This window comes from Dermacentor variabilis, chromosome 1 (assembly GCF_050947875.1).
Source record: "Dermacentor variabilis isolate Ectoservices chromosome 1, ASM5094787v1, whole genome shotgun sequence".
Lineage (NCBI taxonomy): Eukaryota > Metazoa > Arthropoda > Arachnida > Ixodida > Ixodidae > Dermacentor > Dermacentor variabilis.
In genome coordinates, this window is record NC_134568.1 from 60,736,236 (window position 1) to 60,760,275 (window position 24,040).

Below are 24,040 nucleotides of genomic sequence, written 5' to 3' on the forward strand. Positions count from 1 at the left end.
ATGTTGCAAACAACAGATCAGTTCAAAGTCTCAAATTCAAAGTACAGCATGGAACGGCGACATATAAACATTCAGCCCACTTTAGTACTTGCTATAGATGCTACAGAATCAACATGATGGCAGTGCAAGAGGAAATCCCCCAAATCTCGACAACATAATTGCAGTAGTCATTATAAATCTCACTAACTGTAGCAAGGGGAACGAAACGCACATAAAATTATAGCTACGCCACCTCAATCTCCAGCAGCAATTCGATATGTATATCGAATTTGAAATTTGAAGAGTACACGAAGGTCCCGAAAACAATGCAAATCATCGTAGACGCACGCTCAAAATAAATATTCATACCCCTCCTCAATATTGATGATTAGATTAGATTGATGATTAGATGTGAAAATGCTTAAACAATGAAGCTCTATTGCAAAAAAAAAATGTCAGTTCATGCACCAGATGTGTTGACACAATACCGAAACTAAATTTATGAGCAGAGAACTAGAATGTCAGCTTCGTAGAGTTAGGCAGTTCTATTAAAAAAGTTGCAGTTTCACCTGAAAGGCGAAGCACTGAGTGCAATAGCAAGTTAGTAGATAGCTTTACAAATTAAGGTTAGTAGTTTTATCAGCTGTATAAACTTGTAAACATTCGCTTACCAACTAAATTAACAAGCACAGTGTCACACGCACACAGGTAAACATGAACAAATCTCCCTCGATGACCACAGAAACTCACTGTCAAAAAAATGCTGGAGTGAGGAATCGCGACAGCAGCAGTGAGTGAATTGACCTTCGTCCATCTCTCGCTTCTACATGAATGAAACATCAAAAGCACAGTGCATACGAAGCTACCTGTACTATGCACACTCTGCAAACATCGCAGATCACTTTGACGATGAGGCCCGCGCAGGCGCGCACTTTAGCCACGTCGCAGATTGCTTTCAAGATATGGCACCCGAACGGCTGCACCATAAGCAGTAACCACCAAAAAAGACCGACCTACCCACCCTCCCTTTTTCTCTCCCTCCCTCCCTTGCCTCAAACCCGTGCCTCGCGTGCAACAGAAGAGAGCGTGATTCCGTCCCCGCCTTTCTCATTCACACATGCAATACTGATTTGCATTCACAGGCCGACCCTCGCACGCTTTCACTCGCACATACAGCATATGGTGCGCGGCGACAATTTTATCGCCCTTGGACTTTATTTATACAGAACCTCACAGCAACGCCGATGGCAGAAATGCGCCTCGAGGGTCCAAATAATTGCTATTATAATAAATGCCCATTTGATGTGGCAAATAGCAATATAGTGTTACACCACGAATTCCAACCTACATCATCCACCATATCCATGGGCAAAGCGATTGATAACTTTTTCACAGTCAACAGGATTGTCTCTGTGCATATGTAGCAGAGCCATGCCGGTTTCACTCATCTGTGATTGCATTCATGTTTTTATGCTTTTCAGCACTGGCAACGCTAACGGAGAGTGGCCAGTATTTGCAGAAGCGTCTTGATCAAAGGGAAGATGTCACCATTGCACATGCAGGGCACTCCAACAGCAGAAGGAATGTCTGCTCCTTTGCTTTCGCAATTCCACTTTTCCCTCCATAGCCACAGTTTGGCTTTAATAACACTTGCAGTTATTGGGGCATGCCTTCGAATGAGTGAGCCATACCGCTGGGCAATCTCTGTTACTACTTTTGAGTCTTCCGTTGCGATGGTATAGAGCTGAGATGGCAAAATGACAAAGAGCCCCCAGAGTCCAAAAGTCACTGTCAAACCTTGATTTGAGGTCTGCCAACACATTATCCGGTAGTGAGATGTATACCGACATCCTGTAGATGCTCTCTGGAATGAGCACGAAGTGTTGGACCTTTGGGTCTGTCTTTTCGTGACATGAAGGAGTCACAGCTGTTTCAAGCTCATCTGCCAGCACGGCGGCTCGCTCGCACAGAGGTGCGAATACCTCTTCGCAGTTGCAACAGCTACGGTGTCTGTCAATGTGTTCCTTTCCATGTGCACATCACTGCACTTCTGGTAGCGCAAGACACAATGGGAGCACGTGCACCAGTCAGTTCAAGAGGTAAATTATCGCATTACACACTTGCCATCACCAAAATTGATGCAGAGCGTCCTTGCTTTTGCAGTGCTTTGCAGTTCTCTCTAGTTGGCGGTGGCATCGAGAGCTTTAGCCATGGAGCCAAGTTAGTTTTGAAACTGAATGACACTGTTGCGGCATTCGACCCATCTCGTCTCGAAAGGGCCTGAACCTCTTTTTATCAATGTTCAGAAATGCATTTGAAGTCAAATTAGACTATTTCAGAAATACTTTGCTGCAGAAAGTTCTTCAACATGCTCAGCAGAAGTAGAGTTATAGGCAATCAAACATGCCCCGTTCACGGAGCTTCCACTCCAATGATTTGCACTGCGAAGGCCACAGCAGAGCAGGGTGTGCCCACAATGCTACGCCTATTGAACGCCACTGTGGCGCCCAGTTCAAAGTTGATTTTGGATGTTAACGTAGATGCCACTATTTCCGGTTTTGGCCCCTATGACGCACCAAACGCAGATGTCCTCAGCGAGCCACAGTGAACTCAGCCAGTGGACTCATTGCAGCACCTCGCAGCGGCCCCGTTATCTACACGACATAGCAGGCTGCAGCTGCATACAACTGCAGCGCTTGCTTTGTGCACGACAGGGCTAAAGTGTGCGCTCATGCTCATATATGCTCCTCTCTGGCTGTGCTCATGGTGCAGACTGGCTTTGTCCTGTACCAGCTTGAACGATGGATAGTAGCCAGATCCAACTTGCACAATTTGAAGCGCTATCAATAGCTCATCACAAAGCAAAGCCTGCCAAGGCGTCTAAGCAGAAGTGAGCGTGCGCTGGCAAGCGTGTGTGGTCTGACCTTGAGTTTTGTGTGGTTCAAGGCTAGTTCAGTGTCCAGAACTAGTCAAAATTAGCGAGACCCAACAGCTATAACGCCAATAAGCAGGATCTGCTAATTTACGTCTGCTAATGCTATATTTAACTATCATTTGTATGCCGCTCCTGCTTGGGCCACGCCAAGGCCTGCAGTATTGTATAAATAAATAAACAAAATAAAAATAATTCCTATGCAGGCGGTCAAGCAGACGATAGTTGGCTTCTTCCAGGAGTACGTAATTATCGAAATTCAAAAGCAGATTGTCACTTCAGCCTATTTATTAAACTGCATCAATAAATATACAAAGTAACAGTAGGAAGATGCGCACTGATCCAAACGCCCTACTTGATTTATGTTAGCTATTGGCCAACGGCACCCACGTATGGGAATCTGCTATATTACAAAGTAAAGAGTCCGGAAAAGAGTGAAGAGCAGGCTTCTGTTGAAAATAGAGCATTTGAGAGAAAGGAGACTGCGCTGCTTGCAAGATCCACGCGCTGTGCACAACTGTAAAATTTGGCTGAGATGTTCACAGCAGTGTATGCTATCGGTGAACTGTATTTTTACAACAAAGCTGTCTATGGCAACCCTCCGGAAAAATCGTGGCGGTGAACCCAAAACACCTTGCGACCCCCCCCCCCCTTCAAAGCAAACTTTCTCGCGAAAGCTCTGTAGCTCTCAATCTATATGTAGATATCTTGGAAAAAATCTTACTGAAATTGTCCGCCAAGACGACCATCATATGTCGAGTTTCATTTACTTATCATAATTAGTTCACAGTGAAGTTGTAAACATTACATAATTCCTGTCTGCTGTCAATACATGGGCATCTACGGAAGGAGTATGATTACAGAAAATGGCTACAACTCTTGTTTTATCGAAACTATGCTGAAACAAATTATATGACAATTAGCAGTGAACAAGACTAATATGACAGAGTTGCATTTACTCTTACTAATTACGTCGTTCACAGTGAACTCGTAAATATTGTGGAATTCTCATCTGCTGTCAATACATGGGCTTCTACAGGAGGGGAACTGACAGCCTCATGTTTGTCCTATAGAACAAATCTAGTCCTTCCAAATTTCCTTCAGCTAACTAGGAAGTATGCTCAACTGCAAATTACAAACAAATGTGCTTTGTGTCATGCACTCGTTTGGAATGTGCACCGTCACAGCTGCGTCAACACCTGTGTCTTTAAAGCGGCGTTGTAAAAGAGCCATTGGTGGTGTAGCACAGCAACCACAAGGCCATCATCCCTTGTGCAACAAGATAAAATAAAGATAAAAGACAAGACAACAAATGATTGTGTATTTCTTTCTATTTCGCGTAAATGACATACATAATTATATGCATAGCTACATACCAACAAAACTCTAAACCAACATAATTTATACCACCATAACAGCTTTGCTAGTCAACCACCTTCACAGGGTGGAATGGCTTCTCAATTTCTTTCACCAAGCCCGAGAGGTGGCTCAGGGCCCCTTCAAGTTGGTGGCCAAGTGTGTTTTTAAGTACAATATTTCGTTTTGGTGATGCGGTGAAGAAGTAAATTATCTCTTTCATAATCCCTATTGTGTTCCTGGTGGCTTGAATGTGCGATGACTTGGATAAAGACTTGTTGAGGGCACGGTTAAAACACGGGAAGTGAACTGCATTTAGAGCACACTGCTTGATTTCGAACATGGCATCACATAGCTCTGACACCATAACGCTGCGGCCATCTGTCCCTACGCCAACACACCTTCCAAGGTAGTGTTCTAGGCCCTTCAGCATTTTTAGAACTCATTCACCAAGTTAATTCCCTGCTAGGATGGGCTCAGTTATGTTGGCACGAACAGCATTGCTGTCGCTGCGAGAGTCAACAAATTGAATGAAGCCTTCTTGTACCATGTTCTTGTGTGTGTACTGCAGCACAAGAGCTTTGACACGCGAGATACATTGGTTGTTTTATTGAACATGATACAGTAGACGCCCGACTTGTGCACCCACTGAATTAGTGTAGCAAGAACCTCGTCTCCACAGCACTTGATCAGTTCGCTCTGGGTCTTGGTGTACGTGGCTCAGGATGATGTGCTGACAAGGTGCTTCTGAAGTTCAGTGTCCCTACTCGATGCTCGAAATCACAGAATTGAGCGGAAATTGTCATTCAAACTCAATGAGGCCTCATTTGACCACTCAAGGAGCATTTTTATTTTGGCACCCTAAAAAGATGTTTGACTTTATGATTGGAAACCAGCGGTTTTGGTTGTGGTTCATTTGATGTAGATGCCGAACGCAGGTTTGGTTGGCCACATCTTTTTCAGGTGCGCGGACACATGGAAGTAAGTCCTTTCTTATCTGCACTTTTTTGTGGTACTTGTTTGCTTCAAATATGGGAAGATAATCATTTCAAAGCAGTTTTGCAAAGGACGTGAGTGACTTTGCAACCAGTTTTTCAAGGGGGACATTTTTATGGTAGGTTCCCATCGTACCTGTTATTAACAAAGCGCAGTACTTGCAGTACAGGCCTCTGCGAGAATTGGAGAGGACAAGCCACTTTCATTTGTTTGAGAGCGATTGACTTACGTATCGCTTCTCATCTTCGCTGTCTTCCCTGTGAACTGGGTATGGAAATCTGTAGCACAATGCAGAGGGCACCAGTGAGTTTCTAACAAATGCTCTGTGTATCAATTGACTCATCGGCCAACAAACTTCCCAAAGTTGCATTTAGCTGGCACTAACAAAGTGACGGAAGTCATGTCATGTCCAATCATTCGATTTGATATTCGGTATTTAGGTTACGTGCAGAAGCAGGGTGAGAACATTCGCTTTGAAGAGGTAGCGATATGCTACATGAAGCCGACCCGGGATGAACACAGATGTTCATGTTTTTCTCATCCAATGGCAGCATTGGGAAGACTGCTGGTGAAGTGGCTTGTTCGGTGCCTTTGACTACAATTTGTAGAGGTTTCTTGGTAGTAGGAGTGAAGAACTTATCAACACTTTGCAAACCTGCTCTTTTCATTCTTCAAAGCAAACTTGAGGGCTGCAAACAAACAAAAATATGGTTGTCAAATACTTTTGGTGTATAATGACGAGCTGTATTGCCAGCTTCGTGTTTTAAATGCATGTTGCTCAACTACACAAGCACTTGAGCAGAACTCATGAAAAAGAACCAACAATACTGGACCACGTCTGTTCCACCTGAGGTACGAATTACTAGTGCCATAAATCAGTGTATTCCATGCACTTTAAACATGCGAACGTTACAAAGCTGACACAAATATACATAACACCAATGTGCCAAGACTTATGCAATTGCAAGCTTAGAAGCAGACTGTTTAAGCCATCGATCGTGTTTTGCGAGTAATTTAGGCCCCTTAAAATCACTGTCTTGCAAACATTCTGGTTGGGGCTTGCCAGGGCTTAAAGTCTCCCTTCAGTGACGGGGGGACCCTCACATGGCTGCAACCAGCATAGCACGCACAAGTTCAAACACACATACACATCAATGAAGCATCTAATTACAGGATTTGGCAGTGAGTGAGCTAAAGAACAGAAGCACGTAGGAGGAATACCAGTATATTACTAATAACATCCTGGTATTTTTCCTACGTGCTATTATATATATATATATATATACACACACACACACACACACACACACACACACACACACACACACACACACACACACACACACACACACACACACACACACACACACACCCGGTCTGGTGTCTTCACTACCAGGGCCGAACTGCCATTTTTTTGTAAACCCTGATGAAGATCGGTCCACCGATCGAAACTGTTGAAATTAAATACTTGTTCTGTTTACCTTGTAGCACCACTCAAGTTCTTTACGTTTGAAAGGTAGCCTGAAGAACCCCTCTTTGCCTACTATATATATATATATATATATATATATATATATATATGGTGGTCCTGCCTTAGTGATTACTCTAATGAAGACATGGCCACCGGCCAAAATGTTATTAAAGTTATCTTTTGTAGGACTGCCGTATTTATATGTATAATATACAGCCGAAACCCACAATAACGAGATTCCCGCGACAACGGAACATTTTCGTATCCCCGGTGAACGCCCGCAAGATTCAATGCATTTTGTACCTCTCAGCAACGAAATGTCGCTGTACTGCAATCCCACAACGAAATTTGATGGAACATAATTCCACATATTAGCTACTTGCCTAAGGCTAGCAGGCTCCAAATGTGCTCAAATGCATTTGTCTTGCACAAAAATTTCAGAAAATACTACCACATTACACTCGTGTGGGCGCCGCCATTTTTGTTCACAAAAACAACCAAGCGCCGGAAGCGATCAGTGCGCTGGAAATGCGTCATGGCCGCCATCTCATTTGTTGGTCACCCGTATGAAGCAGCATGCATGTTGTTACCGATATGTGACGACGGTTTTTGCACACCTACTAGGAAAGATCATAGATTGTTGTTCGAAACGCGCGTTTAGTTTGCATTCCCTGTAGCTGACAACTCGGCAAGGCCTATAGGCCAATCGCATGAGGCAAAACTGAACGCAAGCTGAATGTGCGTTTCGAACAACAATCGTCGATAGTGGCAGTGCACTGCGTAATGTGCGTCTCGGTGGAAAAAAACACAGCAAGAACAAGGAAACCCATGTCCCACCGACATGGTATTGTTTATCGTGCTTGAGAATGCGGTCGCAGCATATGGAGTGTCACACATCGGACCATGATTGAGCAATCACCGGGGAATACGCATCCCTTGTTTCAAAAATGCTGGTTTGGGTGCCACCCGACAGGCATCATGTGTGGATTTAGCGCCGGACGTAGATTTGCGCAAAAGAGGCGTTATCTCTATTGTTTACCTTCGGGTACACGAGATGCAATCACTTTTGTGCTCGGCACCGGACACGTAGGTGCCTACGGGCAACAACATGCCCTGGAGAAACGCTGCTGCATGCGCTGTTGCTGTTGCTCTGCATCAGGTGCTGAGTTGCGCAAAATCTCGTAAAAGTGATCACATCTCCGAAAGCAATTGACCAAGAATACTGCGCCATGGCCATACTGCCACTGCTGGTCGACGCCTGCGGCACACTTTGCACTGTCGGCAATGCGGCTCTATGTCCTCGAGCAAAGCTTGCCAAAATAGGCTAACAGAATTTTGACACTAAAGTTTTGTTCTGCGATGCATTACCTATCTGTGCTGTCTGTTTTCACAACAACAAAATTCTCACGAAAGATAATTTTTTCGTGTTCCTTGCCGATTTCGTTACTGCACGGTTCAATTGTATGAAGATCAGGGCAAACAGGAAGAGACAATCTACAATGTATTAAAACCATGTCATCCATCAGGTAATTGAGAAATCTGTGGAGTACAAATAACCTCTCTATATGGTTTTCATACATTATGAAAAGGCATTCAATTCAGTAGATACCAACAGTCATGGAAGCATTGCATAATAAAGGAGTACAGGAGGCATACATGATTATCTTGGTTATCTACAACGATTCTACAGCTACCTTGGTTCTCCCCAAGAAAAGCAGAAAATTACCTATTAAGAAAGGGGCCAGGCAAGGAGACACGATCTCTCGTATTCTATACACTGCATGCCTAGAAACAGTCAAGCTATTATAGAGGGAAGGCTTAGGAGTGAGGATCAATGGCAAATATCTCAGAATCAACTGCAAATATCTCAGCAACCATCAGTTTGCAGATGACATTATCTTGCTCTGCAACAATGGAAATGAATTGCAACAAATGATTGAGGACCTTAACCAAGAAATTGCAAGAGTGGAGCTGAAGATTACTACGTAGAAGACAAAGGTTATGTTCAAGAGCCTGGAAATAAGAACTCATGTTTGCGAGTCAGCCTTCAGAGTCTGTACAGGAGTATGTTGATGTCAATTACTTATAGGCAACCCTGACTATGAGAAGGAAATTTAGAGAAGACTAAAAATGGTTTGGAGTGCAGACAGTACCAAATCCTGACTGGGAGTTTACCACTGTCGTTGAAAAGTGTACAATCACTGCATTATACCGGTGCTATAATAGGGGAGGTTAACAATTACCAAATTGACAAAGAACAAGTTACAGACCATGCGAAGAACGATGAAATGAAAAATTTTAGGCGTAACATTAACAGACAGGAAAAGAGCAGTGTAGATCAGGGAGCAAATAGGGGTAAGCAATATTCTAGTTGGGAATAAGAAAAAAAAATGCAGCTGGTCGGTCCATGTAATGCATAGGGTACATAACTAGTGGTCCATTAGAGTTACAGAATGGGTGCCAAGGGAAGGGAAGTGCAGTCAAAGACAGCAGAAAATTAGGTGGGATGACAAAATGAGGAAATACGAAGGCCTAAGTTGGAATCAGCTAGTGCAAGACAGAAGCAATTGGAGATCGCAGGGAGATGCCTTCGTTCTGCAGTGGACATAAAAATAGGCCGATGATATTTATAGATACCTATATGGATACCTATATGTACACAGGAAAAGAAGGAAAACCAAGGGGCTCCAATCTTGGTAATCACGACCGTAAAAAGTCAGACAATAAAGCCAAGGAAAGCATAGATGAAATCAGCTGCTCTGGTTGAAAATGAAATCTAGAAAGGTTCTAGAATAACCTCAGGGCGCTACAACAGTATATTTTATGGTTTCACACCTACTTACCTACAAAAGTGGACAATATGCATGCACCTTTGGTATAACACATCACTCGTAATGCAAAATTAAATGAATTAAAACTTAACGGTAATTAAAGAAACCAAGGTGAATGTTCATTAATTCACAAGCAGGTAGCTGCACATTCATGCGTCTCATGAAACAGTATGCTAGCTGTGCCAACAATTAAGCTTAGTAGAACAAGAGTAGGGGCTTTCATGTGCAGGGCCTTGGGGAAATGCATGTAGCAATACGGTAATACCTGCATTCCTGTTTTTTCTCATGCCGGACCAACCAATTAATCAATTAAATCATTATTAGAAAAACTGGAGAATTAGAATTGCTCTGCACAAGGCACCACTGGTAATAAAATCACCTCCGGCGCTTGCCGAATGAGTGCTGCAGTGCCAAGCTGACCTACCCAGCTCCCTCCTGACTTTAAGCACAGGGGGCTTGCGCACAACCACCGCGCATGGTTTTGGGAGAAGTGAAGAACCCATGAAGCCCATACACTGCAAACAAGCTACAAAATTCACCCAGCAGCTTTAGCTGTGCGAGTCAAAGGAGTGGTTCTTGAGGTGCAAACCAGATGCTGCTGGGAGAGGTTAGTCTGTGCCACATAGCATTCACATAGTTTGGACAACAGCTGTGCAAATGTCGTCACAGGGAGTCTGGATATGTTGTACATGAAAGAATATTTAAACACTTACTTGTTTCTAAGTGGCCATCTCATTCACTGGGCTTGAGAGGAGATGTAGAGCAGTAGTCTATCTGGGAGATGATGGGGTCAGGTGGTTGCTCGATGTTACGACTGCCGGAGGTGGGGGAGCCCGTTACGTCTGGCTAGCAGAGTTGTAGCATGGCCACTTGCGAAGTTTGCAGCCTCCAATGAACAACCAGGAGCCAGAGGTAAACTTAACTAGCCTAATTTTATGATGAGACAAGAACAATGAAATGGTACATCAAGGGCTGCTGAAAACAAAGGGGCTCTTACAGAGAGCAATGCCTGCAGCCCACAGCATGCTCGATGACGAACTTGATAAGACGACCCAATGAGCACAGGCTATGGTCATTGGAGCACAGCTCATTGCAAGAGAATTCACAGGCAAGGAGGAGTGACAATTACACTCCGGTGCTTGGAATCTTTGGTAAACATTCCAGATCAGGTCTGAACGTGACTGTTGGAAAACGCAGCTGATTGCCACTAAACATTTTCTTATCGGACGCTCCGCAGGCTCAGCAGGTGCCAATGTTTATGAAGCAGTGGTGCCTAGGGGCAATATGCTCAATGCAGCGCCTTACAACAGACTTTTTTCTGCTGCTGCTTGGCGCGCACTGGGACCAAAAATGCATCATAACAATGGGCGGAGAAGCTGAACTAGGCTCAAAGGCAGCACAGGGTTTGGGGAAGAGGGCGTCGCTTGATCAGGCAAGCTGACGCAAAAGGATGTGAATGGCACAAACTAAGGAAGGTGCTGACATTTGTGTTGAGGGAGGCGGGCAGCTACTGCCCCTACTACACCCTTCTTGAATCTGCCACTGGTATGCTAGGCTCATACACATACAAGAGGAAGAAGTACAAGGCACACACAAGAGGGCAAGAGAAGACTGTATGTGGAATACACGACTGCATGTGTGTGTGTGTGTGTGTGTGTGTGTGTGTGTGTGTGTGTGTGTGTGTGTGTGTGTGTGTGTGTGTGTGTGTGCGTGCGTGTGTGCGCGCGCGCACGTGCATGTATGTTGTATGTGTTGTCTTTAATACCATGCACATACTTAAGAATTACTCTTTCCGTAACACCTGAACAAAACAGCCACAACAGCAGCAGAAGCAAGCCGAAGCCGAATATAATGCTACGCCTATCTTGGATAATTACCATTCTGGGAGATTCCGCTGACTTTTCTTATGCGCATCATCAATAATAATTAACCTTAATGCTACACAAAGACAGTAAATTTTGCTGTGTTGTGGCATCAGGATAATGTCGATGAAGCCAGGTGCGACATTTCGAGACCAACTTGTGGGAACTGAGACACAGCCCGCCACTTTCGTGCGGACGTTTTGCAGCAACATGCTAGCTGCGCCTTTTCTGTATTTTCGTCTTTGGTGCGCAAGCATCCTTGCTGCCCATGCCACCCGAGGACCGGTCATTTGTGCAGTGTTGCGTAAGGCCAGAGATAAATAAACCTGTTTCCAATATTACATGCGCAACGCTCGATGCCCTTTTTGTGCTAGATTATGTGAGGCAACGGCTGACACGGCCTGTGGCTTGCTAAACCAAAACCCGCAGTGGTTGGTACTCCCTGCGAGATACCAGGCCCCCACAATTAAGATATATTATGGTTCCCAACTTTTATACTTGCTAAGTGACATGCTTTTATGCGCGAGAAGCATGTGGGTAGAGTTTGTATACATGTTGTTGCACTGACATTAATTGGCTAGGTGAAAATAAAAAATCCCCAGACTAAATATCTAATTCCTGAAACCCCCGACTGCGAGAAGCAATTTTGAGCACCTACATTATGTTTATACACTCCAACACAACTTTGAGAAGGCCCTGGTTCCCCTGGAAAACTAGTGACAACTGAAGAGCTCCTAGACAATGGTAAGAAGTTTCTGCACAAGCTGAAGACGTATGCAGGAGCAAACTTGCGCTGACGTGTTTTCTTTTTTTTTTTAATATGAAGCATTCTTATTGAGTGTAGCAAAGTTTTTTTTGTCGCATGCTGTCTAAATATTTTCGTGGGTCAATCCCATGAAAACGTGTTCTATTCTAAAAATGTGTGACACTCCCAAAGATAATGCCCGAAGTGCCGGTGAAACATTCGTATCACTTGACATTCTGCTCTTTGTTTCCTTGAAAAGTGAACCAGGGTTCTCCCACAAGTGGCGAGTGTTCTTTCTGCCGGACCGCTTTAAAATTTCTCCACTGCTGAGTGCTATTGCCAAACTGAGAGTGCAGGCCTATGAAACTAACGACCATGGTGGAGGGAGATAAGTTGCAAGGTTTCATGTACCGAAACCACAATACGAGGCACACCATAATGGGGGACTCAATATTAATTTTACCCCCTCAGACTTTTTTTTATGTGCACCCAATGCGCAGTAGACTGTGTTTTTTGCATTGCGGCCCCATTGAAATGTGGTTGCCATGGCTGGGATTTGATCCCACACCCTCAGGCTTAGAATCGCAACACCAAAGCCACTACACCACCATGGGGGGTAGGGGGAAAATAAACTTTCTGCTTGTTTCAAAGTCAACTTTGGCCACTAGGTATGTGCCAGCTGCTCTTTTGCCGAGCAGACAACATGGGCCACTGGGTACATGCCCAAATAGACAACTTACTGATGTCTGGCCTAGTGGACAACTTGGGTCACTGGGTTATGTGCCCGAACAGACAAATTCATCAATTCATATGTGATATTGGTAGGTGCCCATTCTAGGCCATTCCCCCGCAATAGGTGTACCAAGGTGACTGCAAGGTGTATGATATACCAAATTGATAGCACCCCATCAACAACAGACATCCGCATCGAGCGCAGCAGCCTGATGGATAGCCACTGCAACAAAGTTGCAGCCAGGATACTAGGGATAGTGGGGGTTGCACCAGTTGCTGCAATCTAGTAATGTTGGTTGATACGGAGTTTCAAGTGCGCTGCTGCAATACAACAGCATACACTATGTCGTGGTATCATTTGGCATTGTGGTTGGCAATGAGATTGCCACTTCGTTTATCTGCGCACGTGCCCATAAGGCTTAATGATTCATGGATGACAAGGGGATATGCAAGAGGTCACACAAGAAAGCTGTTGCGCTGACATTGACGATCATCTTTGATAGTCTCCATTTTAGAGCGCAGCTCTTTGGCGTCCGTTCCTGGGTTTCGCGTCGTCGTCGGCGTTGTCGTCGGCCTCGTAACCAGCTCCGCCCCCCTTTCATCCCCCCAGCGCTAGCAGCGACCGACTGATACCGCTGGATGCCGCTGACGCTGCTAGAGAGTCAAGATAACCTGACTGCATAGAACACCGTCGCCGCCATGCAGAAAGAGGAAAGGGTCCCCCCCCCCCCCTGTTCTTGTGTGGCGGATAGGGTGCTCTTCAGTTGCCGACGCGCCGGTTATTTCACGTAGGCTCCGGCACGTCGACGAATACGTGACCACCTTCCCACGGCTAGACCTGGTTCTTAGCGCTGCGGAAGCGAGGGTATCATATTGTTTGTGTCGGCATCGGCGGCGTTGTCCCTGAAACCAACTCCGCAGCTGGGGTTGACTCACTATCGGCGTCAGCGGCATCAGTCAGTCGCTGCTATCTCTTCCCTCCTCCCTTTATCGTGTTGTCCGCTTGCTGCGCGCGCTTCTGCCCCCATCGTTTGCCGCTGGGTGTACACGCCGCCCCCCTCCCCCCTTTTCCTGCGAGTCTCCGGTTGTCAAAGCGCCGGCTCGAACTTAATTCCTTTCTTCGCTCCTCCTCCAATGCAACCCCTGTGCGGTGGCAATCAGAGAGCCAGATCGGTGGCGGCGGATCTGTATATGTGCACCGCCCGAGCCGAAATTGCCGCTGCCGTTCGCCCTGTGCGGTGGCAATCAGAAAGCCAGATCGGTGGCGGCGGATCTGTATATGTGCACCGCCCGAGCCGAAATTGCCGCTGCCGTTCGCCACTGCGAAATTATCTGCCAGTTCTTTCTGAGCCATGAGCGAGACGACCGATGGAAGTCCTCCGTCTGCTGCTGCTAAACGAGCTGCCAGAGCAGAGGCCCAGCGCCGTCGCCGTCAGAATCCAGAGGTGCGTGCCGCCGAAGCAGAAGCTTGCCTAGTGGAGTCTTTGTTAAAGGAATACGTGTGAAAAATAAAAAAAAAATTCTGTGATAGCGCATACATGTGTTGCTCGATTTCTTTGCCTCAATCTATCGAAAAGGTGAAACAGCTTATTTGCTGCGCTCAAATTTCGCATTAGGAAGTAACGTAATCGTCGGTATTTTTCTTTTTTTTTTTTCCTGCAGTCACTCTGTGTTAGTACATATGCAGGCAAATAAATACCACTTAAATTACATTTGTGTTTCCGGCGTAGTCAGTATGCAATGTTACTCAGCTGTGGGCATACACTTCAGCACTAGTAGTACTCTTCATTCCTCCTACAATTAACGCACCCGACATAAGCACTACATATCGAAAGTGGAAGACGAAAAAACATTTTTGTACCTGCCTATTGCCTGATGAGCTTCCAACAGTCGCCGAGCAGTCGCTAGCAAAAGACCAATTCCTAGCTCCGCTGTTGCGTCAGTTAACACATGAGGCGTATTACCGACTGCGATTCGCCTGAAAGAAAACACCCTTTATTTTAGAAATCACGTACTACATAAAAATTGTGCCGGAAGATTTAACTTTACCTTCTAGTGCACTCAGCAACGTTGACGTGATCATAACCAACCGACATCGTACCGACTACCTTCAAGGAGGGGCCTGTGAGGAACGTGACAGCTTAGAGCCGAAAGCGAACCGGGCAAGCACAAAAATTCAGCAAGCTGTGCGTTTTACCAGCGGCATCCAACAATTCAGAGTCTACCTTCTCCGTAACCAAGCAAAACAGAGCGTCTTTGCCAGCAATCTTTCGCAGAAGAACTGGTCTGGGAATCGGCTCGTCTTCATTCCAAATCTCGACGTCACACCTGAAAGGAGATTTACGCACAGTGTCAAATATCAAGTTGAAAGTTGCGAGAATATGTGCACAAATGCGCCTCACTTATCAAGGAGAAGGTCTAGAGCTTCCTTAGCTACATCCTGCCGTGTGACCAGCACTGCCGGCTTTCGCACAGGGCCCATGCTTGATAGTCGCTGTAGTACCGTGTTGGTGAAAGATGGAGTATACAAGGTCAAAAAGACACGGCGCACATTAAACAAGGGCTGGCAAAAGTGCCACATTTGACGTCAAAAATGTTTCAAGGAAATGCGATAACTTCCCATATCCGCACCGGCGGCACGAGTCACTCAAGTCACATGCACTAGCGTCTTAGCGGCATATGCAAGCGTCTCTCAAGCCGCCTTACCATTCCGCGACAAAAAATAGTAATGCGACTATTATTTAGAATTTTGTGCACAGAGGCCACAAAGCAACAAAGCAAATAAATCGTCGTTACGATTTCGAGCTATGCAAGTGTTTTTATTATTGCCTAATTAACAATAATTTTCCCACGCGCATCTATACAATTTTATGGACCACGGTGCACTTTACGTCACTAATGTCGTAAGCTCCGGAATCTGACGCTAAACCCTAAAACCCTAAACCACTGACCAAAACAAACGCTGTGTGTAGGAGTAGGTATTTGTTGCCACTCGTCTTTGTAGCTATTTTGTATTCAACATGAACTTGGAACCTCTGTTGCTGGTGCATTGAGTCTTCTCATTATGAACAAGTCGTCTTTCTATCAGGCGATGTCGTCTGAACTGGCTTCTGAAAGGTAAACGTTGGGTCTCGCTGTCAACAGCAGCTCCATCGGGCTTCGTTACTTGACTGCTTGCTGTCTTGTGCTCGCTTGCGAGATGTGAACTTTGAATACTTCTTTTTATTTCACAGTACCATGCTGGAGTTCAAGCTCCAGAAGATTGACCTGGGCAGGTCTCAGCATAGTTTGACGGAGCGACCTCCTTACAGAAATCAGCACCACACTCAGAAGGCATTTGAAACCATGAATATTTTGAGGAAGTAAGTCTGTCTGCATTTCTCGTTTTCTTGTCGCGCCTTTTTTGCCGAATATTCCAATTTGGCAACTTAATTACGCAGTTTAAACAGGCTCGATTGTCAGTAGTAGCTTCAGTGTGTATTGTGTGCACGCGTGCTAAACAGCAGTACTGCGTGCACAGTGTAATTTAGGTAATTGTGAACTGTCATTCGCTGTGGAACAAAGCTTGCAAGTGCCCTGCTATGTACCTTAAAAACAGCTCACATACCGCAGTTGTGTATGTTACTCTGTAAACACCGTTTTAACGCATCAGGTGCCGTTACGTTTTGCTTAAGCCACTACTCGTTAGGTACTGGATTGCTCTGTCAATATTTTGAGAATATATTCAGAAAGAGAAAAAAATCCCAAAAATCTTCTCGTTCACGTCTTTGTTCTTGCGGTTTGGAGCAAAAAGAAAAAAACGACAAAGGATGTAGAGCGAGATTTTTTTTTCACTAATGACTTCATGAAAACCGAAGGCAGTTGTGCTTTTTCAGTTGTCTCAGAGTTAATGGGGCCCTTGCATTGCCCAGGGGGCGCTGCAACAATGGTGCTAAAAAGCGCCCTCTGTCCTGAACTGGGTAGTACCAAGCTCGGTCTTCTGCTTCGGAAAGCACGTTTACAATATGGACCGGCCACTTTTGGTTTTGTTGTACCACGGCTTGCAGCTAATATCGGGCGCCGAACATTTTTTCAGGGGTGGCACGCTGCGTAAAGGCAATAAATTATGCAACGCCGAATATATGTACACCGTTCAAGAAATAAGTAGCAAAGTTTTAGCGTGGTGTAAATAGCAAGTGAAGCGAGTCGCGTACGAAGTTGAACTTCAGGTAAGGTTTGCACGCTGCTAGATTCAGGCGCACAAATGCGAAGACATGCTTGGTATAAATGAATTCACAGCAGCGATAAGCAGACATCATGTGACGGAACTGCTCGACGCACGACAGTACGCGCCGCGACGGCAGCAGTCTTTCAACATGCCGCAAAACGGCGGGCCTCCTGCAATCTTTGTCGACTGCATGCTGCTAGACAAGTAGTTATGCCTGCACTGTAGTAGCGGCCATCTGTCCCTCTAGCAACTGATAAATAACTGATGCAGTGAATATGAGCTCGCAGTAATGTACGCGTGAATCGCGCTGCAGCGCACGCTCGTGTGCTGCTCGCTTGATGTAGCTTTTAATGACAGTGCTCAAAATCGATGTGCTGCAATCAATACTACCTTGCTGCGCTGCCTCAGCGTGCTGGCTTCAGGCCAAGGATGAGCACATCTAACTCTCTAACCTGTGCTGCTCGTAGTGGGGTAGTGAATTGTCACCGAATCAGCCCAACCATTTGTGCTCATTTGCACATACCTGGTCACTTCACCACTTCGCACCACGGTTTAATTGTTAATTGTCGCTGTGGCCGGGTCTCAAATCGTGAATCACCAGCCATGCCTGCTGCTATGTCAGTCTGCTGTCGGGACTGTAGGTGCAAGAGACCGAATTTTAGCTACGCAGATAATCAAGCAAGCTTCAAGACAGGCGAAGCAGTCAGCATGGCGCGAAGTTTCGCTTACCCAGCGTGACGAACTGCAGCTATCCAGCGCGCCCGACGCCCCGCTTCGTGAGGCCTTTAAGGAAAGCGGTACACTCTGATGTTGGTATTCAGGCCTTCTTGTTCATGGCAGCCCACGACACAGAAGTAAGGACGGTGACGCCTTTTCAAAGCTGAGCTAGGTCGCCGATTCCTTCTGTTTCCAGCATTTCTTCCCACGGCACACAGAGAGTCTGTTTTCATTAAACTATACGCTGCAGCGAGCTCGCAGCGTGGTCTGTGAGAAGTGACTAGCTTTTTCGCACTCGCAACAGGGCAGTAAAAAGCGCAAATCGATGCAAAGCTCGGGCTAGAAACATGCTTCTCCGCAGCCAGGGCTCAGTACTACCCAAGCTGGTGCTACCCAGATAACGTTTCACGCGCCACCACCAGGCGCCGCTACTATACCTCAAACTCCAGTGCAAGACGCCCCTATACTGAATGTGTTTGTTTTCCACTAAGATTAGGCTTGTTGACTGCTAACACTGTTCTACTGGACCAGATGTGGCCGTGCTAATAGATATTTTATGTGTCACAGCTGTTAGGTTGTGTCTGCTACATGCTTTACCCATACAAAACCCCGCATGGAAGAGGAACTTTGCTACCATGAACTCAAATTTGCTTCTGTTTAAACATGCAGAATAAAAAATTGAAAGAAGTGTTGATAACCTTTAAGTAACAAAGCTTTCACTAACAGACCTTTGCAAAGGCTGACACTTTAAACATGAGTGGGTTTTACTGAACAGATTGCTTACATTTGAGTTGTAATTGGCTCAGGTTGACCAGTTAAGTCTTACTGAGCCTTTCCAAGCAGTGACATATTTTGTCGGATCTGAGCACCTTCCCCTTTCCCACTTTCTAGAGTACAGGAAAGATTGAAAAATGATTGTATGCTAGTTTAACCACCCTCTGTATTCACCTCCAGGTGTTGATGCTTCAGCTGACGATATGGCAAAGTTTACAAAAAAAGTGGGACATAGTAAACAGGCTTAGTGAAGTTGACAATTTATTATGGGACAGCAATAGCAGCAGAAACAACTTGAGCATTTGTTAAGTGGAGTAAAATTGAGAAATATGTTGTGCGCAAAATGGACACCACAAAGAAAAAATTGATGCAACAGATTTTATAGGTGGTGTCCAAAATTCAATCTGTGTGACGTGCTTCCAGCTCTTAAAATTGCTTCTGCCACATTCAACCAGCAAAAGCATAGCCTTTAAGATTTGCATTTTAACTTCAGAGGGTACCACCCTATAAGGCTTGGATTTGGGCGCTGCCCATTTCTGTTTATTTCTGAAGATCACCAAATAGCCCAATGCCAGATCGTTTTAAAATAAAAATTATTTAAAAGAAATTGAAATCATACTAAATGAAAGGACCCTTTTGAATTTCTCTTAAGGGAGCATTTATTGTATCGTGATTGTAATTGTTTTATTTGTTTTAAGTATAAACACTGTCCCCCACTTTGTTATCATGAATACGATATAAAAAGAAAGAAAGGGTGCTTATATTCAAGAAAACATGATGTTATAAATATGAAAAAATTCACAACACAATGCAGGACGTTGACGAATAGGAAATATGTAGATGTACGGTATTAGCAAAAGCAATGGGAAATGTCTCCATGCTGCCACTGGTAGCTGCGATGTAGGAGGCATTTTTTAAGCTGGCTGACTCACTTGGGAGACAGGTTACAAAGTTTTACTGTTGTAAATCTCTGCATCACTTTTTCATTAATCCAAGTTCTCACCATGTGCACACTGGCTGGGCTTCCCAGGCAGAACCTCCTATGTGACGTAACTCTTGTGGCTGGTGCCACAGAGGTGTCTGCCCACAAGACAGTTCTGGCGTCCTGCAGCCCCTACTTCTATGCCATGTTTACGGGCTTCACTGAGAGTCGAGCCAACAAGATCACACTTCAGGGTCTAGATGGGACTGCACTTGCTCTGCTGATCGATTATGTCTACTCAGCTGAAGTACAGGTTACTGAAGAGAATGTGCAGGTAGGTCTTTCCTGTTTACCATTATCCGAATCAAAGGTTCATTCAATCCTGGCTGTGTAAGATTGGTATCACTTTGATGTCAGATCACCACAGGCACCATGGTGTTGTGCTGTTGAGCATGAAGTCGAGGAATTGGTTACTGCCTGTGGCAGCAGCATTCCAATTAAGGTGGAATGCAAAATGAGCCTTTTGAGCATCTCTCATAGCCTCTGTGTTTCTTTGGGATGCTAAAGGTTAACTGCTACAAAATTTCACTTAGACTAAATTTCTCATAAATAAGTATGCACCATTGAACCGAGGATCAAGAACCATTTGGGCAGTGGGTGTGTGGGCCCTCACAGATTCCATTGCATGGGAGGCAGTGCCCCCACCACTCTAAGGGTCAGATGCCCGCTCTCCTTTTTTGCTCCAATATCGGGCCTTTTTTCTCTCTCTCTTGTTGCTCTTGGCCCGGGTCAAGCCAGGTTTGGGTCTGGCAGTGCCCTATGGGAGAAGAGGTCTTGACATGTGGAGCATAGCCTTTCACTCTTTCTTTCACTTGATTGATATCTTTATTTCATTTTTTATATTTGTGAATTTCTGAAAAAGAGGGAGAGCTCCTTCCCCCCACGCAATATTCGCTTCTGGAGACCCTGCCATAGAGCTTTCAAAGGAAGGTTCAAGGGTTATGTGTCCCTGCTGCACGGTCTTCAGATGGTCTCTGCTGAAGTTTTGACAGAAACCAGAACACATCCTAAAATGCAGAAGTGGCAAGGAACAAAAAAAGCTAACGACGTGCCGAAAAAAATGAGGACACTTTGATGCATAGCAGCCAATAACCAAATCGCACATATTGTGTCAGTGTTGCTGATGGCGACAGGCCGTGCCGGCACTGCTGTACTGGAGCATTCATGATTGAGATTACAGGTGTCGCAAAAGTGTTTAGTGCTTAGAAACTTCTATAATACGGGAAACTTGTTTTTAATATGTAAAAATTGAACTTCCGTATGTATACAGTTCTTTTTTTCTTCTGTCAAACACCCTCTAGGCTCACGAGTATTCCCTTGAGATTTCAGAGACAAACGACTCGCTTAACCTAAAGCTCCCTTCAACTAGGCCTATTTTATGCACCTATGTGACGGCACGTGTCTTCCCTTGAAGTAAGGGATCTTTGGTTTGAAAGGACTTTGAAAGTGCCCATGTGACTGGGGTATAAGATGCGAGACTGGGCAGGCACCACTGTTCAAAGAAACTCTTTAACACCAACTTGGAGCACTGGGTATGTGCCACTCGGTCTTTACCGGTCTTCAGTGAACCTCTTTGATGCCAACATGGGTCGCTAAGTATGTGCCAGTAGGTGTGTGCCACTCTTCAATGAACGTCTTTGACACCAACCTGGGTAACTAGGTATGTGGCACTGGAAATGTTCTGCTCTACAATGACAGATCTCTTAAGTTTCTCTGATAATGAGCGGAATCGAACCCACAAGGGTTCCTCAAGTGCAGCAACCTGATGCATTGGAAAGCTGTGCCACAAATGCACTGAATATGTGCTGCTTTTCAAAGAATGCTTTTCAAGCCAACGCTTTAGCAAGCTGTGCCATGAATGCACTGGGTATGTACTGCCCTTCAATGAACCTCTCGCCAACTTGAGTCACCAAGTATGTGCCACTGAGTGTGTAGCAGGCACCGAAACAATTCTCAGCTTTTGCAGCACCGGCACACCACGCTTGTCGTCTTGGAGGCCACATGCACATTTCTCGGTAGTGTCACTAAGTGGCACAGTATGTTTAGAAAGAAGCGCATCAGAAGTGCCCGGTTGGCACATAACTCATTTCTCAGTGGTCGCATCCACGGCACGCCATGCATTTCGGAGGCCACGCGCAGGCTTTGCAGTAGTGGCGCTAGATGGCGCCTAGTATTGTTAGGGAAGTGCGAACGAGGAGTCCCAGTGCAGCACACACACCTCATACATAATTCATTTCTATGGTAGCAATACGTTATGTAGCTAAATTGGTTCAGTGCTAACCTAGTACTGTCGACAGTTATCATGAGATGGGCTCTGCCACTTTTTTTTTCCCAGTTTCGCTTTACAAACTTTTTGTGGTGCACGCAGTAGCATTTCTAACATAAATTTTGCAAGTAGGCTTCTCTATGTCTGCATTATCTGAAACAAAGCTTTTTACATGGTCCAAAATTTTGTTGCAGTCGGCTTTTGAACCTAATAAATTTTTAAACCTATTCAACCTAACGTAGTTTCTCACTCCAGTGGAATGACTATCTTGGTGTTGTTTCCTATGGAATTCTTATTGAGGTGGCAGAAAATTTTATTGTTTTTCTTCTAAATCGTGCAGTGTTCATATGATTTATTGGGTGTCCAGTCAATGGTTGTAGCAATTATACTGAAGCTAGATTTTCATAAAAGAATGAATCATTTTGCTTGAAATTTTGTATCCTAGGTTTATAAAATAAAGAACTATAAAATAAAAAGCACTTGTTTTGCAAGACTGCATGTATTTTCAGGTTGTATAGCGCTGAGGTAACAACCACGAAAAGAAGGACAAGATGAATACGAAGCGCTTACGTGCTTTGTATTTTTTATGCATTGTTTTATGTTCCCATGCTCCAATGAAAATTTAATCATGTTTTTGTTAAAACAGTAGGTCTGTGTAAAAAGTTTGAGCTTTGCATTAAAAAAAGGTTGTTTCACAAACCTTCATATTGATACATCAAACTGGTCACCATGAAAATACTCCCCATTAGATGCAATACCTCTTCTATTGCTGAGAGCACCCTCGAAAGTCCTCTTTGCCTAAGTGCTTCAGCAGTAATGTCATTTCTTTTTGGGCTGTAGTCACATCCCCGAAACTCTGCCCCCAGATCACCAGTTTGAAATTGAGGTACAAAGAAAGTAGGGAGGGTGTCCCAGCATAATGATAGAATTGGAAGCCAAAAAACTTTAGTATCAGTGCAAAGTGCACACGGGCATCATCGTGGTGCACAATCTAGCGCCCCTCTTTCAATAAATTTGGTTGCATATGGCACACACAATTTTTCAGAGGCCAAGATCTCCACGTAGAAAGCTGCGTTGAGTTTGACTTCAACGTGCGAATTTGTAGTGCACAATTCCATGGCAATCGAAAAACATTAACATGACTGATTTTTGCTTTGTTCTTCCACGGTTTTTTGGCTTTGGCTCACCCTTCTTTTTCCACTCCTTGCTCTGCAAGTTCGGTTTGACGTCGTGTTCGTAAATCCATGTTCCATCACCCGTGACAGCCCTTTGCCAGAATTCATCAGTGTTGTCTAAAGTTTTCCAATAAATGCAACATTCTTGTTGTGGCAGCTTTTTCTTAGAAGTTGGCAGTTTCGGCACCATCTTGGCAGAAATCTGGGGAACAGACTACTTTCTCAAAATGAGTGCTTCTGATATCATTCAAACAGTCATTCGGCAGTCACTAAGCACAAGAGAACACACTCAATTTATGTTTACATCTTTGCACAAGGTGGAGAGGTGTCCTGTTGCCTCGTCCTTGGGGTCTTATTCCCAAAAATGCTGGACCCACTTGAGCATAGTTATTTCCTTTGTGGCATGCTTTCCATAGGCTTATTGAAACATTATATGAATTTCTGTACGATTCTTGCTCAATTTCACATGAAAGTTGATATTAATCTTTTGTTTCGTCTGTTTCTTGATCTCCATTTCTACAAAGACTAAAGATGAGTTGCATAAAAAGTACACACATAAAATATACGTTGTCATATAGCAGTTCAGCTTGTACTTGAAGTCGACCAAATCCTTTTGAGTGGATAGAGCAGCACTGCTACACCCTCTTCTGCTTTTTTTCTGACTCGCTGCATGAACTTTTGGGACAGACCTTGTAAGCCTGCGGTATTCTAATAAGAGCCTGCATGTTTATTCACATGTGTGATGTAATAACACTGCTTCTCATATGCAAGGAACAACTATCTTTGAAGGTCATTTGCTGGAAGTTTTCAGGCTTTGAATGGCACTTATTGTTCAGATTATGCCATACACATCACTGGAGATGTGGGGAAAGTATTCTGATATTATTTCACAATTAAGTAAGACAATGATGAAGAGTTTTTATTCACTGTTGAGTCTCACATGAGTTTGGCAAAGTGCATACCATGTAGCTAAATAAGCATGTTTTACCATTGAATGGTACCACATAGGTAAAGT

At 44.6% G+C, this 24,040-nt stretch overlaps 2 protein-coding genes across 9 annotated transcripts in view; one reads left to right on the forward strand and one right to left on the reverse strand.

Annotated features, from left to right (window-relative positions):
* LOC142578490 (glyoxylate reductase/hydroxypyruvate reductase-like) overlaps nucleotides 1–15,601 on the reverse strand; it is a 132,050-nt gene extending 116,449 nt beyond the window's left edge. For 2 of the 8 annotated variants that reach the window (XM_075687889.1, XM_075687886.1), the window contains exons 1-4: nucleotides 15,307–15,599; nucleotides 15,102–15,232; nucleotides 14,954–15,026; nucleotides 14,766–14,882 (exon numbers count right to left, since the gene is read on the reverse strand). In XM_075687889.1, the coding sequence (XP_075544004.1) occupies nucleotides 14,766–14,882; nucleotides 14,954–15,026; nucleotides 15,102–15,232; nucleotides 15,307–15,485 (500 nt within the window). In that variant the 5' untranslated portion in view covers nucleotides 15,486–15,599. Of the gene's footprint in view, nucleotides 1–10,278; nucleotides 10,433–14,765; nucleotides 14,883–14,953; nucleotides 15,027–15,101; nucleotides 15,233–15,306 lie in introns of those variants that run through there. The other 6 variants (XM_075687883.1, XM_075687878.1, XM_075687873.1 and 3 more) reach the window with 5 other exon arrangements.
* A 198-nt stretch (nucleotides 15,602–15,799) lies between these two features.
* kel (kelch protein) overlaps nucleotides 15,800–24,040 on the forward strand; it is a 57,451-nt gene continuing 49,210 nt past the window's right edge. Inside the window, exons 1-3 of the mRNA XM_075687824.1 lie at nucleotides 15,800–16,021; nucleotides 16,138–16,266; nucleotides 19,633–19,858. Of these exons, the coding sequence (XP_075543939.1) occupies nucleotides 15,969–16,021; nucleotides 16,138–16,266; nucleotides 19,633–19,858 (408 nt within the window). The 5' untranslated portion in view covers nucleotides 15,800–15,968. The remainder of the gene's footprint in view (nucleotides 16,022–16,137; nucleotides 16,267–19,632; nucleotides 19,859–24,040) is intronic.